Raw genomic sequence first — 16,796 nt, forward strand, 5'->3', positions numbered from 1 at the left:
TAATAGTTACCAAATGCTGCCAGTGTCTTAGCAACTGTGTGTGAGTGTGTGTGCGTGCGTGCGTGTGTGTGCGTTTGTGTGTGTGTGTGTGTGTGTGTGCATGTGTGACTACAGTAAATTAATTTAAACTGTGGAGATGGCAAATCATCCTCTCTGAATTAATTTACTTCCCAATTTTCATAATTATCCCTCTGTCTGTCTTTCGTAACCAAGTATTTGTGTATGAATCCGGAAGGTTTGAATCATTTTCGGCTCTATCCTCCCTCTCTCTCTCTCTCTCTCTCTCTCTCTCTCTGTTTCTGTTTCTCTCCACAGACCAGCGACTTGGACAAGGTTCCAGAGGAAATCACGGCCCACAGCGGCAGCCGTGAGCTTTCCAGGAAGCACAGCGACGACGGTGAGAATCCTCCGTCGTACCCCTGGTGCTCTTGGACTAAAGCCACGCGGTGACACGAGGAGAGCGGGGTGGGGGCGGGGGGGGAAGTTCCATTGCTCTCCCCCACAGGAGAGGCGTAGAATAAAGACTCTTATCTAGCCTAGTCGTTGTGGCTCACCATGACTCCTCCATAGAATTCGACCCCTCTGTTCCTGACCGTCACTCGGTAATCGCGATCTTGTATCGGCTCAGAGGTTACCTGAAGGTCGGGATCCCTAGTGCAGAGGCGGAGGCACCGACCCCGTAAATCCAAGCACGGAAAACAAGGGCAGCGGTTGCCGGAGATAGAAAGGTGCGGCGCGGAGCCACGTCGAGCGTCGCTACGAGCAACCCTTCAAAGTGAATAGCTTCCCAAAGACAAGCGCAACAACTGGGAAGGCTTTTACATTTTTGTATGTTAGGATTTATCCTCTTCATTTACTGGAACGGGCGATGGAAACAGGTGGTTTGCGGTTTGCGATGCAGCATCTGAAATGACTGAAAGGCCAATTAGTTCTGTATTACTACCGCCGCACCGGTTCCAGAAGCCACGATATTCCGGCGTTTTTTATGATGGCTTGCTGCATTTCTTTGTCGGCGGTTTCCCTCTGTTCTTTAATGGTTCATTCCTGTTTAGTTTTCGCAGAGAACGGCACGGAGCTTTACCAGCCGCCGGAGAGAAAACCTGATGCCTTGCTGGTGAGAAACTCAAAAAGACACATGAAACGCAATGGGCTTCGTTCGCAAAAACCTTTCGGAAATTCTTCTGACTTTTGTTCTTGATCAAAGAGCCTGACAAAAAAGAAAAACACTGGATTCAACTGGTGGACCGGATGATTTGGTTGTTTCTTTATTAATATTACACGTGTCCAAATTGCACCAAATGCACGCCCTTGGGTCCCCAACAATACACCCGCCAAGTGTTAAGTAGATCGGTTGTCAATATAATCGAAAGGACAGACAGACAGACCGACCGACAGATAGACAGACAGACAGACAGACAGACAGACAGACAGACAGACAGACAGACAGACAGAGATTCCTTCCTTTATAGCTGGATCAATAGCTAGACAGAAGGCTAGATAGCTAGACTAGATAATGTGTAATAATCTCAAACAAGGGAGGTGATAAAGGGCAGAAGGGAAGCGTGTTAGACCCCATGAATCCCATTTCAAGGTCCCAAAACGATCACGACAGCAGCACTTTCAGAGAGCAATACATTTACTACCTCTTTCCCCTTCTATCATTATTTTTGAGCACCACTCATTTTGTGCACTACAATTCATTTTACACCACATTGCATATAGGTTCGATTTTCTTGGCTTTATCCTTCGTTTTTGGCGGTTCTTTTTTTAAACTTTTAAAAATTTTCCAGTGCAGCTCTCGCACAGTCTGAAAGCCTCTGAGAGCAGCCTGCGCCCGCTGACCAGCTCCTGAACTCTGTCCAGCCTGAGAACCAGTACGAAGCCCGTCCGAACCCTGCGTTCATCAGTGCACGGCACTTGGCCTTGCGCCACCATCACTGCCTGAATTTCCCAGGAGTCTGAGCGGAAAAAACTTTATTTCTCTGCTGCAACAAATCGTGCCCATGCTGACTTTCACAGATAAGGCCCGGCCCCCAGTGGCCGCGCGGGCCGGTCCGGGGTCTGTGACCGTGCAATATTGTGCATGCTTTTCTGACACTGCAAAATTCCTCAGATAAATACAATTGTTCAACTTTTTCAAAACACTAGATTATCCATCCACCATATTATGTTATAAAGTAAGGGTTTTTTGACCGGAGTTTTTCAAACGTTTTCTGTTCTGTTTTTTTTTTCAAATTCTTTCCTGTTTCCTATTTATATAATCAAATTCGGTATACACCTACAGTATACACTTACTATTTACTCTTGAGCTTTAAATGTGGATCTCCAACAGTAGACCTTTTTTATTGTCTTACATTTTCAAAAACAACACATAATAATAATAATAATAATAATAATAATAATAATAATAATAATAATAATAATAATAATATAATGACGATTAATGGTGATAATAACAATAAAGCTGATACATAATAATAATAATAATAATAATAATAATAATAAAGGCAGAGCAGAAATCGCAAACAGCCAACACGGTGCGAGTGTCCTCCCGCCATTTTGGGTGCTGAGATATGGATGGTATTGTGCGCCGTAGGAGCGAGCACAGCTGGCGGCGGGCTGTTTGTCTGTCCACTGACAGGTCCATTAGAGCAGCGTGGCTATGGACAGACGGAGGCTCTGCGGGGCAATGAACAGGAGAGAACCTTCAGCACTTCTGTGCCCCTCCACGGGCTTAGGACATCTGTGGGGAGGCGGAGGTCTCCAATTTTGGAATGAGAAATCCACTCGTGCTGAAGCTCACAAAGTGCTGCATCACAGGCTGTTAACAACGGGGATGCACCAACGGGCCACCACTTTTACACACTCATACAGATACGAATGTTTACGCAAAATTATTGGCGTGTCCAATTTTTTTGCATGAGAGCGATCCGACACACGCTTCTATGGCGGTGTTCACGCCTGGAGTCCTTGTATCGAAATATATCTCGCTGTTATATCACGTTCAGATAAGAGTGAGGTGGCAGTCGCACCGGCCATCAACATGCGTCTCGGTTGACCACTTGAGAGCTGATTTAGCACCGATGCTTGATATGCAAATAACCGTGCTGATATGATATCCTCATATGTCGCTCAGATGTAATAAGAATCATCCAGTTTTTTTGCCGTTCCCCCAATGTGGTGGTTTGGACGATCGGACCCTCAGTGTGTCGGGATTTCAATGCCAGGCCTGAGGGGGTCTACGTTGCAGAAAGAAACACTCGCTCACTCACTCACCACACACCGAGTCCCAATTAGAGCCTGGTGTTACCTTGATGTCCCGCGCCATAGTCTGTGCATCCTTGCCGTGGAAATGTCCACATTTGGTGATGAAATTAGGAGTTTGCCTCCCGCCCAAAACAGGGTTTTTTTTGCCTCAATTTCTCCTTTTGGCTTCTAAAAATTCTTTTCTCAGCCTGCCTAATTATGCCCCCCATTACTCTCGGACCCTTAACTCCGGTGGGCAATGATGAGCTGTGAGTTTGCTGTAATGGATCGCCATGGGTTGACGCTGTGCCTTTCTAGCGACTCCATCCTGTTATCCATCCTATCCTATCCTCCATCCTGTCATCTCTACTTTATTCTATCTCTACCATCTGTCTCTGGTCGCGGCTCGGACATGTTTGAACCGTTTTGAGACACAGCAAATAACAGCATTTTATTTATTTTTATTTCTGTGTCACAATCAAAAATGTTGAGAAAGCAGATGGGTGTGCCTTACTATTACCAGGATTAAAAAAAAAAAAGAACCTAAGGCACGACCAAAGGCACAAAAATAATAATGTTGCGCATTTCAGTGAGCAAGTTTGTTTTAGATGTAAACTATCGGTGATTAAATATGAAGGCAGTGGAGGTTTTCTCGAGCGGGTGTTTGAGCCGGGATATATCTTTCTGCTAATTGTCCTCACACTTCCCTAACAACTTCCACTCCTCCCACATCTCTATCCGCTTTTAATTTCCTGAGAGCTTATGAAAACCCAACCAGGGGATCCTTCCTCTCCCACTCCCACACATCGGTGACGGATTAAAAAAAGAACAGATTGCAGAACAACTTAAGCTTTTTTTCCTCCGCCCGTGGCATCACTCACATTGTGTATTACAATGGTTTTACGGCCAAATTGTCAATAGAATAACATTCACTGAAGACATAACAATCCCTCTTTAGCAGCTTAAACATGAAGAGGTTCTTATATATACACCACGGAGAGTTTAGCACTTTTTTTTGACGTGCGATCTATAGTCGTCCTTGAGAGACGTCACTGGTGCTGATGTGAGGCCTCCAGATAATAACTCACCCGTCTGGCTGGGAGCACCGTTTACCAGCTTTATAAGGACATTATACTTGTTTAGGAAGCGTTGGTAGAGGCAAAGACACAGCTGGTGGACTCATTTTACGGACCCACTTTCGAATCTCCATGAAATTCCGAATCCAGCGCTTTTTCGCGATTTTTACGGACTCACTGCCCACTTACAGTACCCTTGCAGACCACTAGGGGGACGGGGCGCAACAGGTCTCCCAGTCTTGCACTGTATGCAAAGCTTGCATCAGATAGTAATTCTTTGTCTGTGTGTGTGTGTGTGTGTGTGTGTGTGTGTGTGTGTGTGTGTGTGTGTGTGTGTGTGTGTGTGTGTGTGTGTGTGTGTGTGTGGTGTGTGTCTGTGGGTGTGTGTGTGCGTGCGTGTGTGTGTGTGTGTGTGTCACAGGAACAAAGCCAGCTTGAAAAGGACATTCTTCAGCTCAACACCTACGTGGCCTTGTACAGCTTCACCCCCCAGGAGAGTCAGGACCTGGAGATGAGGTTAGTTTACACGCACACACGCACGCACACACACACACACACACACACACACACACACACACACACACACACACACACACACACACGTACATTATTATGTCAACATCTTTCTGAAAACATAGAATTATAGAATTTGTTGTGTGCATCCTGAAGCGTCAATGAATTATTCTCATTTCATGTTGCCACTACATGACAAATCACACAAGCATTTCTTCACCGTGAACCCTGTGTGAACCGAAGCTTAGATCCCAAATAACACCGGGCCCTGCTGGCGTCAGAGCCTCTCCGGTGCTGGAGCAGGTGGTGCGACTGGATTCCGCGCCGGCCCTTTGGTCATTTCCAGTGGCCTCTCCTGTTGCCAGCTGTTCATGACAGTAGTACCAATTATTCCAAGCTCCGCTGGAACGACGGCCACCGCACACACACACACGTGTCACCGAAAGTTGCCTGCGCGTGTGTGTGTGTGCAACTTCCCCCGGATTTTTGCAGCGAGGCAAACTGTCAACGAGAACGAGTTGGTATCAGGGTGGTAGCACTCGAGTTTGGATTCTGTGTCAAGGCCAGACACCGAACTGACTCCGAACTATGACTCAGACTCAGACTCCACCCTCACTGTCACTTGGCTGAGTCCAAAACTGCAATTTATTGTTTCTATTTTTGAAGGGAAAAAGTACCCAAGTACCAAAAATGTATCAAAAAAAAAAAAGAATATTAAATTGCAGTCGTGTTATTAACTTTCACTGTCACTGTGCTGGTGTATACGTGCTTCAGTTTCAGCCCCCATTGGACTTAAGTTGGACTCAATAAGCTTTGGTCTCTGACTCAATAAGCTTTTATCTTGGACTTGACTGGGCCTTTGACTTGACTCAATCTTGGACTTGACTTGGTCTTGTTTCCGTGGACTTGGAAAACTGGCTCCAACCTCTGGAATCTCTCACACTCTATTCAAAGTGTACCAGGGGCCAAGGTTTCCGGGAATAGACGAACAAAAGTATGTAATTAACCTTCTTTTGGAGGTTCGGATATTAAAGATATTCTCATCAAAGCGCCCTGATTACCAGCACCTGTCCTGCTTGACAAGTTATAAATATCACTCAGCATGGAGTCTCGTCTCATTAACCCTGATGGAAGTAGCCGCCGTCTTGGAAAAATAAGTTCAAATCTACAATACTCTCTCTCTCTCTCATTCCGCTCTCCAAGTCCGAAGGAAGGAATACTGGATTCCTTGGCGCTGCTTTCTTCCGTGTCATCATCCAGCTCACTAGCTTTCCTCTCTTCCCTGAGAAAACCCTTTTTTTTTTCCATTGAATGGCAATAAAAACCCCATATGGGCTGTATCCACATGTAATGGAACATTTAATCCACAGTGGACCTTGTTGTTATCCTGGCGTCGCTGGCGTGTCTTATTGTCCCCGATACAGTCCCCCCGCGTTAATGGCCGTGTGCGGCGCGTCAACCTTTAATAGCCCCCCGAAATTGGCCCTTAGGAAAGAGATCCGGCCGCTGCGAGCCGGTGCTTCACGCCGCGTATTTATTTTCCCTCCGTTCTCGAGGCAATCGTAGGAGCCCTTCAGGGCGGAAGAGGTTTCTCTCTTTTCTCTCGCTCTCTCTCCCTCTCTCTCACACGCAGTCCTCCCATTATGATCCTCCATTCTCTTGTTTTTGTTTTTTTCCCCCTGACAAACCTCAGCCGTCGTCCGTCTTCCTTCAATATTCATTGACGCCTCCTCGAGAAGCCCTCCGGCGCGATGAGAAATCCGCCCTCTGATAATAAGAATCCGCAAAAAGCATCAAACGAAATTTTTTGTTTTGAACTCTACACGATAATGAACAAATTCACAAGTCTTAGTGAAGTCGAACAATCAAACCTGTGCGGCGCCCACCACACACTCCCCTGAAGACGTCATACCTTTTTATTCCGCATGATGACCATAGCAATGACGGTTACAGCCTAAACTGGAGATATAAAAAAAATAATAATAGTAATACACAACAAGATGGGCGGTAAAGAATGCGGCCATTGTTCATCGGAGAGTTATTTTGAATGACATGTGATGTCCACGAGCCGTTCCGCCCTTGTTGCGGCGTCGTCGTTAGCTCGACTTAAGCCTGACTTAACGGAATGCAGAGCGACGAGGTATCGACCAACTGCTCACATTAGCAGAACATATTACTGCGGTGGGGGCGATGTCACACCCACCTGAACACCCTTCTCTGAGTCATGTCGAGCTTTCCCAGCAAAGGACAGTCAGCCCTGTAATTAGATGGCGGAAGAAAAGTGGAGTCAACAACTTTAACTACACCTAAGCCCGACTTGCGCCGTCCTCGGTCGGCGCTCATTGGTCGGATTTCCCCCCGTGGCTTCGGACACATGCTTGCAATTATGACACATGGGCCGGTTGAGCAAACGTGGATCTTTCGGCGCTGAGGTTTCCCGGATGACGACGACAGCATGCAGCTTTATCGCATCCGCAGAGAGAGAAAAAAAAAAAAACAATGCAAACATGTCAGGCTTTTTTTTTTTTTTTTTTTTTTTTTTTCCCCTCTCCTCCCCGCTTCTCGACGACCGCGATGCCATTTTGATTGCCCGAGGAGTTTGGAAATGCGGTCTGGCAGAGCTCTGGAAACGTGAAAAGGTCGCGCTAACAATGTGTTTTGATTCGCCGTTGTATGCCACGGCTCAGATAGGAGAAAATAAATAACACGCAGATTAATTTATTTATTTGGTGCTATTCCTTTGCAGGCCGGGAGATAGAATCATGTTGGCAGATGACTCCAATGAGGACTGGTGGAAGGTAGGCATGGAACCGGCAGTATTTCAATAATTCCAGATTCATCCATTTTATTTCATTCCAAGTCTTCTGGAGTTCTATTATTTTATTCTTTAATGAATCTTCAAATTTATTTATTTACTTATTTGCTTATTTATTTGTTTATTTATTCATTTTGGAGATGGGGGGGGGTAATAATAATAATTAAAAAAAAAACATATATATATATATACTTGCTATTATTTACTTTTAATTTCTTCACATTCCTTAACTTGATCGTCCCTCTGGCTGCAAGTCAGAACAAAGTCCCCCCCTATCTCCCATTTATGCAAAAAGTGAATTGAAGATTACTCGCTGTAATTAAGAATCCAAGTGAAACCAGGGCAATGTAGCTTCTGAGCTGTGGTGTTTTGGGGTAAAAAGACTTGTTTCACATCCAGCCCTCCCAAGACCCCTCGGGCAACAAATAAACAAATGGGGCATTTAATTCCAAAGACACAATCATTTGCATCATTTACGATTTTTATTTTTATCTTCCGACATAGAAGCTTCTTTAGATAAGAGCTTAACCAATAGCATAACACCAATAGCATAACGTCCAAATAATATGTGTTGATGAATCACGGGTATTAAAGCAGTTAATTACAGGAGCTGCAGGACGGAGATACATGACGGATAAATGAAGGAAACAACAAAAAGCCAAACAGTGTTTGAGCCGATGCCGCTCTGCACCAGACCATGAGAGATTCATCTTTGCACTGTCGCTGCCCCAGACGCCAAATAAATCATCTCTACTGTTTGGGCTTCGTGATGAAATAGAGATCGCCAAAAAAAACAAAAAAAAACGTTGGTGTCTTTCGTAAACTGTCTTTGTGTACAGTGATGTTTAAAGAAATAAAAAATAAATGGTGTTGCTTAACAGTTCACGATTTCACAATTCGCAACATATCGAGAGACCAAACTGAAAAAACCCCCCCCAAAAAAAACGCTCTCTGAGTTTTGCTTTGTGGTTTTGTTTTGCATTGATTTGCGAACAGTCCCAGTTGTTGTTAAAGTGGCAATCCGTAAGATTGTTTTTGCTAAAAAATACCATATTTGATACTTTATTTACTTTCCGCTTTATAAGAAACCGCCATTCGATGTATTTGTGTTATGTATGTGCTCTTCTATATGCTGTTTCCCGATGATGATGATCTCTGGCAGGAGTCCATAACGCCGTCTCTTCCGAAGTCCCAGGATTCCATTCGAGACTGAAAATGTTTTTTTTTTTTTTTTTTTTTAAATCAACATCGGTGCCATTTTATCGTCTCAAAAAGCTTGCCTACTTCTGATCCATCGATGAGCTCCCCACTTTTAAAGTTAATTCGCTGCATTTCCAGAATCGAGCGTCGGTTTGTTGACCGTTTCGCCCGTTTCTCGTCCAGGGCGTGATCGACGACAGAATCGGCTTCTTCCCAGCGTCCTTCGCTCATCAGGTGCAAAGCGGGAACCAAGTGTTCAGGTGCAACCGGACGTTCATCGGCTGCAAGGAGCAAGGGCAGATCACGCTGAAGGAGGGACAGGTGGGGGCCCAGTTTACTCTGCAGGTCAAATTACATTCGTAGTTAAATTGTGTTAAAAGTGGTCGGTGGCGTTGATTACAGAAATAACTCGTTTGGAGAAGGGGCATGGGGGTCAAACATCTTCTTTTGACCTCGGTAGTGTCGGCGCTCCGCTCTCAGACTCCCATCCCTCTGATCCCGACAGAGTGGCCGTCAGACCATTCAGACGGAATGTCCCAAAAAAATCCAATAAACCCGCCCGTCATTCGTGCGTTTACGAAGCGACGCTGATCGCCGACGTGAAGAGTCCTCACCCGACAACCCGTGGCTAACTCATCATCAAACGCGAGCCGTCGGAGCACATCGGGGTCAACTGAGGCGGCGGCTCTTTATCCGTCTAATTCCCGCCGTCTAATTTCCGTCTAATTTCGGCTCCCGAATCTCCCTCCACCTCCCACCGCCACTTCTCCCGCAGCTGAATTGGCCAATATAGAAGCCCACCCAGCCCCCCATTTTTTTTTTTTTTTTTTTTAACCAGTTGCCATGGTATTTATCCCCTTTTGGCGTGCGCGCTGGGGAAACACCCCCCTTTTTTCCCATAACACTTTCCTGGGCATTTTGAGGGGGTTTAGGGGACAGATTGGGCAAGCGCCCGCAACCCCCCTGCGGAGTTGAAACCACCAAATACTTCTCCTCCGCGTTGGTCGCCCAGTCCCACAACGACGCACACAACGCAACGCACGGTGGTCGGACGGGGCTGACGTCGCATGCGTGCTTCACATATCCAGAGGGTATTTCACGGGGAACGCGAGGACTTCCACAACACATTTGGCGACGGTGACGCCCGCTGTTTATTATGGTCGTTTTTTTTTCTAACCCTCCCTTGCCCCCTCAGATCTGCGTGAGCAGCGAGGACGAGCAGAGCGGCTTCATCAGGGTGGCCAGCGGGAAGAAGAGGGGTTTCGTTCCCTGCGATGTACTGGAAGACATCTGAGAGATACACGGAAAGGGGGGGCGAGCGAGAGAGCGAGAGAGAGAGAGAGAGAGAGAGAGAGAGAGAGAGAGGAACACTGTGCAATAGAGTGAGAGATAGAGACTGAGTGAGAGAGGAAGGATGTGATATCTGTGACAGCGTCGGACGGACGGACGGAGCCGCACGGGAACAACCGGAGGGGGCGCTGACCCCGACTCTGACAAGCGTGACATGCTTTCCTGTCACCGTGGCGACAGCTTGGGGGTCAGAGAGATCCCCCCCCCCCCCCCCCCCCCTCCAGTCTTACCTCACCGCCTCCCTCAGCCCAAAAGGGAGAGATGCTTGGGGACTGGGAACATGTTTGTCTGTGCGGGGCCCAGTCCCGCCACTGGATCTGGTTCAAGAAATGTATTTATGTTATGTTATGTTGTTGTTGTTGTTGTTGTTGTTGTTGTTTTCTTTTGTTTTCATAACTCCATTTTGCTACTCTGGTTTTGAAACTTTGCGCAGGGGGGGCGGTTCCAGTCATGGTCACTAACCCTAACCCCCACCGAACTGACCCCGGCTTCATCCCGAAATTCAAAAATAACCGGAAACCCTTCTATTTTGTCCTCTCCATTTGGCCAATAATAAACACGGCACATCGAAATAATCAAAGTTTACTTACACCCAGTGCTTGCAGTGGGCTGGTACTCAGCGGTGCTGTATGCAGTACTGGCATTTCTTGTTTTACTCTTTGGTGTACCGGGACTCACACGTTGCCGGTGCTCTGTTCCGCCCCCTCAAGTGAACAAATCCAGTGGACATGTTGTAAAATATATCATACGTGGACGTGGACGGGGGATGGCTTTAGGTTGGCGGCGTCGTGTTTGCGCTCTCTATTTCGCACCTTTTCCGGTGGAAACGGCTGGTTTCGCTCGTCACCTATCCCGCCGGCTCCGATGCCGTCGCCGGTAAGGGCCGCCGCCCCCGCCCCTGGGTTCAGGCGGGTTAGAAAGCGCTCCGAGTTTTTTATCGGGTCGAGGGACGGCACGAAGCGATGCCGCGTTCCACGGGAACTGGGAAAACTAGAATTGGTGTCAGTTATCCCCATGTGAAGGTCAAACATCAAATCTACAGAGAAGATCAAATCAGCGTCGTACATGAAATGAAGCCCACCGGAGGGGGGGGAGATCGCCGATGCGATGACCCAGATCAGAAGCGAATCATCCAGCGTGCCCCGGAGCGACGAGCACACGGGGTGAACGGCCCGCCGCGCGATCCGCCGGGGGCTCGCGGAGGCCGGCGGGATATCAAGCGGATTTAATATTCGGCGGCGCCGGGATCGACCCGGGATGCGACGCAACGCGCTACAGCCAATCAGAGCAGACACGGGGTGGGGGATGGGGAGGGCAGAAGGAGAGACGGGGAGACGGAAGTGCACCGGAGCAGCAGCCAGAAACACACAACATACCCATTTCACTTCTCTTCTCTAGGTTTTTTTTTTTTTATACAGTTCTTATTTAAATTCTAAAAAATACATAATGCCCCCTCCCCCGCTCAAAGCAGCCCAGCACCGGGCCTGCTTGGGCGCATACTTGTTTACAACGGTTTGCGAAAAGGATGTTTCTATAAGTTTATAACGTAAACTGTCACCTCCTCCTTAGGTCTATCGTAGAAATCAGAGGTGAGATCAACGAGATCCCCAAATCAATGGAATAATCAGTATTGTTTCTGTAGCTCTCAATCACATTTGCAATATCCACATGAAGATATTAAACGTGATTCAAATATTTTGCTTAAATAATGTAGAAATAGAGGAAAAGGGGTTGACTTGAGATTATTTTCACAGGTCGAGGGCATTGTTTTTAAAGGGATTTGAGATCTTCAATTAGGGTCATAAGTACAAAAAAAAAAAAAACACCCGATTTCTCCCTTTATGCACTATGGCAGTGTCTCTAGATGCTTAGTTAATATTTTCCAGGGTTAAACTCTGAATTGTTTACTACAATACGACTTTTTTTTTTGGTCATTCATTGACTCCACATTAAACTTGCATCTTACAACTTATAACATTCAATTACGAAACAGGCAAATTGTTTAGATTTAATTTTGATAACATAAGATATCGATTAACCGAGGCAGCAAATCGGAACACGTTTTTTGAGTTGCTGGAGGAAAGCAAAGTAAAATGGGAATTCATAAATAAATAGATAAATAAAAAACAGCGAAGCTAAGTGATGGAATAACATAATAAGTTATATCAATACATAACAGTGTGTGTACGTCTGTGGCAGCAAAGTTAATGTTCAATTTCCGTTTGAACGGTCAGGAATGGCGTGTCACCATATGACGTACAAAGAGACACGTTTCTACTCGGCTTTGAGTTCTATTGTGGCTTAAATCACTTTTCTGTGGATTCCCCCTTTTTCTTTTCCGGGCACAGAATTTAGTTTTCTCCGTTTGGTTCAAATGTGGCTTGGATGGTTTCACACCAAGCTGCTGCTCCACGGGCCCTTCTGCACTGGAGTCTGGTGAATGTTCCCAAAATGCTTTTAATGTACATATTGTCTGCACACAATTAAAATTCCTTAATCGTCTCAACTTCGTCGTGTCCTTCTCGACTTCCAGGTTTGCTTTTGTTCTCGACGTCCCACTTTGCACTTATCGCTCAAATTGGGGAGAATGACTGACTATAGCGCCCCCTGTTGGTAACATGTTTGCCTTCCACGCTGTCTCGGTTAAAAAAAAAAGACTTATGGCTTTTGACACACACGCGCACGCGCACACACATAAAAACATACACACAAATATGTAATAATATAAAATATGATCCATAAATTGTGTATTATGAAAATCATGAACCAATTGTGTGTGTGTATATATATTAAAAAAAAATAAATAAATAAATAAATATATATATATATATATATATATATATATATATATATATATATATATATATATATATATATATTTGAATAACGGTAACACACACTCTGCCTACAGGAAAAGATGTTTGGTTTTGCACACCGACGCTATTTTCCTTTCAGCTTTTTTCACACCAAAGCCTCTGCACTGTTCCACGACCTGTATCATAACATCTGTTGTCCTTCCATCCATTGTGCATCCATCTGTTGTCCATCCATCAATTGTCCATCCCTCTAGTGTCCATCCATCAATTGTCCATCCCTCTAGTGTCCATCCATCAATTGTCCATCCCTCTATCCATCAATTGTCCATCCCTCTAGTGTCCATCCATCAATTGTCCATCCCTCTAGTGTCCATCCATCAATTGTCCATCCCTCTGGTGTCCATCCATCAATTGTCCATCCCTCTGGTGTCCATCCATCAATTGTCCATCCCTCTAGTGTCCATCCATCAATTGTCCATCCCTCTAGTGTCCATCCATCAATTGTCCATCCCTCTAGTGTCCATCCATCAATTGTACATCCGTCCATTGTGCATCCATCTGTTGTCCATCCACCAATTGCTCTTCCATCTACTGTCCATCCATCTATTGTCCATCTACTGCATATCCATCTATTGTCCATCCATCTATTGCACTTCCATCTATTATCCATCCATCTATTGTCCATCCATCAATTGTCCATCCATCTGTTGCACTTCCATCTATTGTTCATCCATCTATTATCCATCCATCTATTGTCCATCCATCAATTGTCCATCCATCTATTGTCCATCCATCTATTGTTCATCCATCTATTGTCCATCCATATATTGCCCATTCATCTATTGTTCTTCCATCTACTGTCCATGCATCTAGTGTTCATCCATCAATTGTCCATCCATCAATTGTCCATCCATCTATTGTCCTTCCATCTACTGTCCATCCATCTACCTAGACCCAAGACGGGTGTGGTTTCTTAAACCACACCACCCCCACACCGTAAGATGAATTGATGAAAATAAAAAGCAGTTCACAGTTCAGTGGTTTATATATATATTTATATATATATATATGTATACACACACACTGTATATATATAGTATATATAGTAAAGACCCCATTTCTCTGAAATGGAATGGAATGGAACAGAACAACCATTGTTGTTCTCTCATATGCAGAGCAAATGTGTAACCACTAACAATACACACAGAAACACACACTCACACTAACACACACTCTGCCCACAGGAAAAGATGCATGTTTGGTTGACACATCAACCACACTATTTTCCTTTTCGTTTTTTCACACCAAAGCCTCTTATCTGTATCATAACATATTATCTGTATCATAACATATTATCTGTATCATAACATCATATCTGTATATTAACATCATATCTGTATAATAACATATTATCTGTATCATAACATATTATCTGTATATTAACATCATATCTGTATATTAACATATTATCTGTATATTAACATATTATCTGTATAATAACATATTATCTGTATATTAACATATTATCTGTATAATAACATATTATCTGTATAATAACATATTATCTGTATATTAATATATTATCTGTATATTAACATCATATCTGTATATCAACATATTATCTGTATAATGACATATTATCTTTATATTAACATATTATCTGTATCACAACATATTATCTGTATATTACCATCTTATCTGTATATTACCATCTTATCTGTATATTAACATATTATCTGTATAATAACATATTATCTGTATATTAACATATTATCTGTATATTAACATCATATCTGTATATTAACATATTATCTGTATAATAACATATTATCTGTATATTAACATATTATCTGTATATTAACATATTCTCTGTATAATAACATATTATCTGTATAATAACATATTATCTGTATATTAACATATTATCTGTATATTAACATCATATCTGTATATTAACATATTATCTGTATAATAACATATTATCTGTATAATAACATATTATCTGTATATTAACATATTATCTGTATCATAACATATTATCTGTATATTAACATCATATCTGTATATTAACATATTATCTGTATAATAACATATTATCTGTATATTAACATCATATCTGTATATTAACATATCTGTATAATAACATATTATCTGTATATTAACATATTATCTGTATATTAACATCATATCTGTATATAAACATATTATCTGTATAATAACATATTATCTGTATATTAACATATTATCTGTATAATAACATATTATCTGTATATTAACATCATATCTGTATATCAACATATTATCTGTATAATAACATATTATCTGTATAATAACATATTATCTGTATATTAACATCTTATCTGTATATTAACATATTATCTGTATAATAACATATTATCTTTATATTAACATCATATCTGTATATTAACATATTATCTGTATAATAACATATTATCTGTATATTAACATATTATCTGTATAATAACATATTATCTGTATAATAACATATTATCTGTATATTAACATATTATCTGTATATTAACATATTATCTGTATAATAACATATTATCTGTATATTAACATATTATCTGTATATTAACATCATATCTGTATATTAACATATTATCTGTATAATAACATCTTATCTGTATATTAACATATTATCTGTATATTAACATCATATCTGTATATTAACATATTATCTGTATCATAACATATTATCTGTATATTAACATCTTATCTGTATATTAACATATTATCTGTATAATAACATATTATCTGTATAATAACATCATATCTGTATATTAACATATTATCTGTATATTAACATATTATCTGTATAATAACATATTATCTGTATATTAACATATTATCTGTATATTAACATCTTATCTGTATATTAACATCTTATCTGTATATAAACATATTATCTGTATATAAACATATTATCTGTATATAAACATCCCTTCTGTATATTAACTCTACCTAGACAAGTGTGGTTTAGAGCTGGTAAAGCATTTCCTGTTTTCTACACAGCTAAACCACAGTGTTTGTCCTTACATCTCACTCCTTGTTTCAATGAGTGAGTAAGTTAGTTAAATAGTTAGTTAGTTCATGAGTTAGTTAGTTAGTTAGTTAGTTAGTTAGTTAGTTAGTTAGTTAGTTAGTTCTGTGTTTCATTTAGTATTTAATAAGAGTTCATCATTTGTCTTTAGTCTTTAAAACGTTCCTTAACGTTAATTTAACCGTCCATCTATTATTATCCATTCATTGTCCGTACATCGATTGCCCTTCCCTCTATTATCCATCCATCAATTGAGCGTCCATCTATTGTCCATCTATTGTCCATCCATCTATTATCCTTCCATCTATATTTCTATGTGAAGGACACTGGATCACACCGATAAACATCAGCCGTGGGTGAAATGCGGGTAGAGATGGTTACCAGTTCCGCCTGCCACACACCACCCGGGTGGTGTTTTTAGGGCCGTCCGACACAGGTGTTTATTGCAGAGATTGGGCAAGGTGGAACAAGCCCGGAGCGGATGGAAAACATGTCATGACAGGGGCTCCTCTCCTGTGTGTGTATGTATGTGTGTGTGTGTGTGTGTGTGTGTGTGTGTGTGTGTGTGTGTGTGTGTGTGTGTGCGTGTGTGTGTGCGTGTGGGGATGGGGGGTCTCACCTGTTGTTCGTGGATTACTCTAACGGGCAACCGGCGTACAGCCACCCTGATCCAAGACAGGTGTCCACTTCAGAGGGCTAAACAGAGAACCAGCATC

At 42.6% G+C, this 16,796-nt stretch overlaps 1 protein-coding gene across 5 annotated transcripts in view; it reads left to right on the top strand.

The window, feature by feature from the left end:
* The window catches only part of stac (SH3 and cysteine rich domain), a 30,438-nt gene extending 18,939 nt beyond the window's left edge, over positions 1-11,499 (top strand). For 4 of the 5 annotated variants that reach the window (XM_080011816.1, XM_080011817.1, XM_080011818.1 and 1 more), the window contains 6 exons: positions 316-397; positions 1,053-1,114; positions 4,744-4,838; positions 7,582-7,633; positions 9,034-9,171; positions 10,046-11,499. In XM_080011816.1, the coding sequence (XP_079867942.1) occupies positions 316-397; positions 1,053-1,114; positions 4,744-4,838; positions 7,582-7,633; positions 9,034-9,171; positions 10,046-10,144 (528 nt within the window). In that variant the 3' untranslated portion in view covers positions 10,145-11,499. Of the gene's footprint in view, positions 1-315; positions 398-1,052; positions 1,115-4,743; positions 4,839-7,581; positions 7,634-8,257; positions 8,345-9,033; positions 9,172-10,045 lie in introns of those variants that run through there. The other variant, XM_080011820.1, reaches the window with a different exon arrangement.
* The last annotated feature ends 5,297 nt before the right edge of the window (positions 11,500-16,796 follow it).

This window comes from Zeus faber (assembly GCF_960531495.2).
Source record: "Zeus faber genome assembly, chromosome: 13".
NCBI classification, from domain to species: domain Eukaryota; kingdom Metazoa; phylum Chordata; class Actinopteri; order Zeiformes; family Zeidae; genus Zeus; species Zeus faber.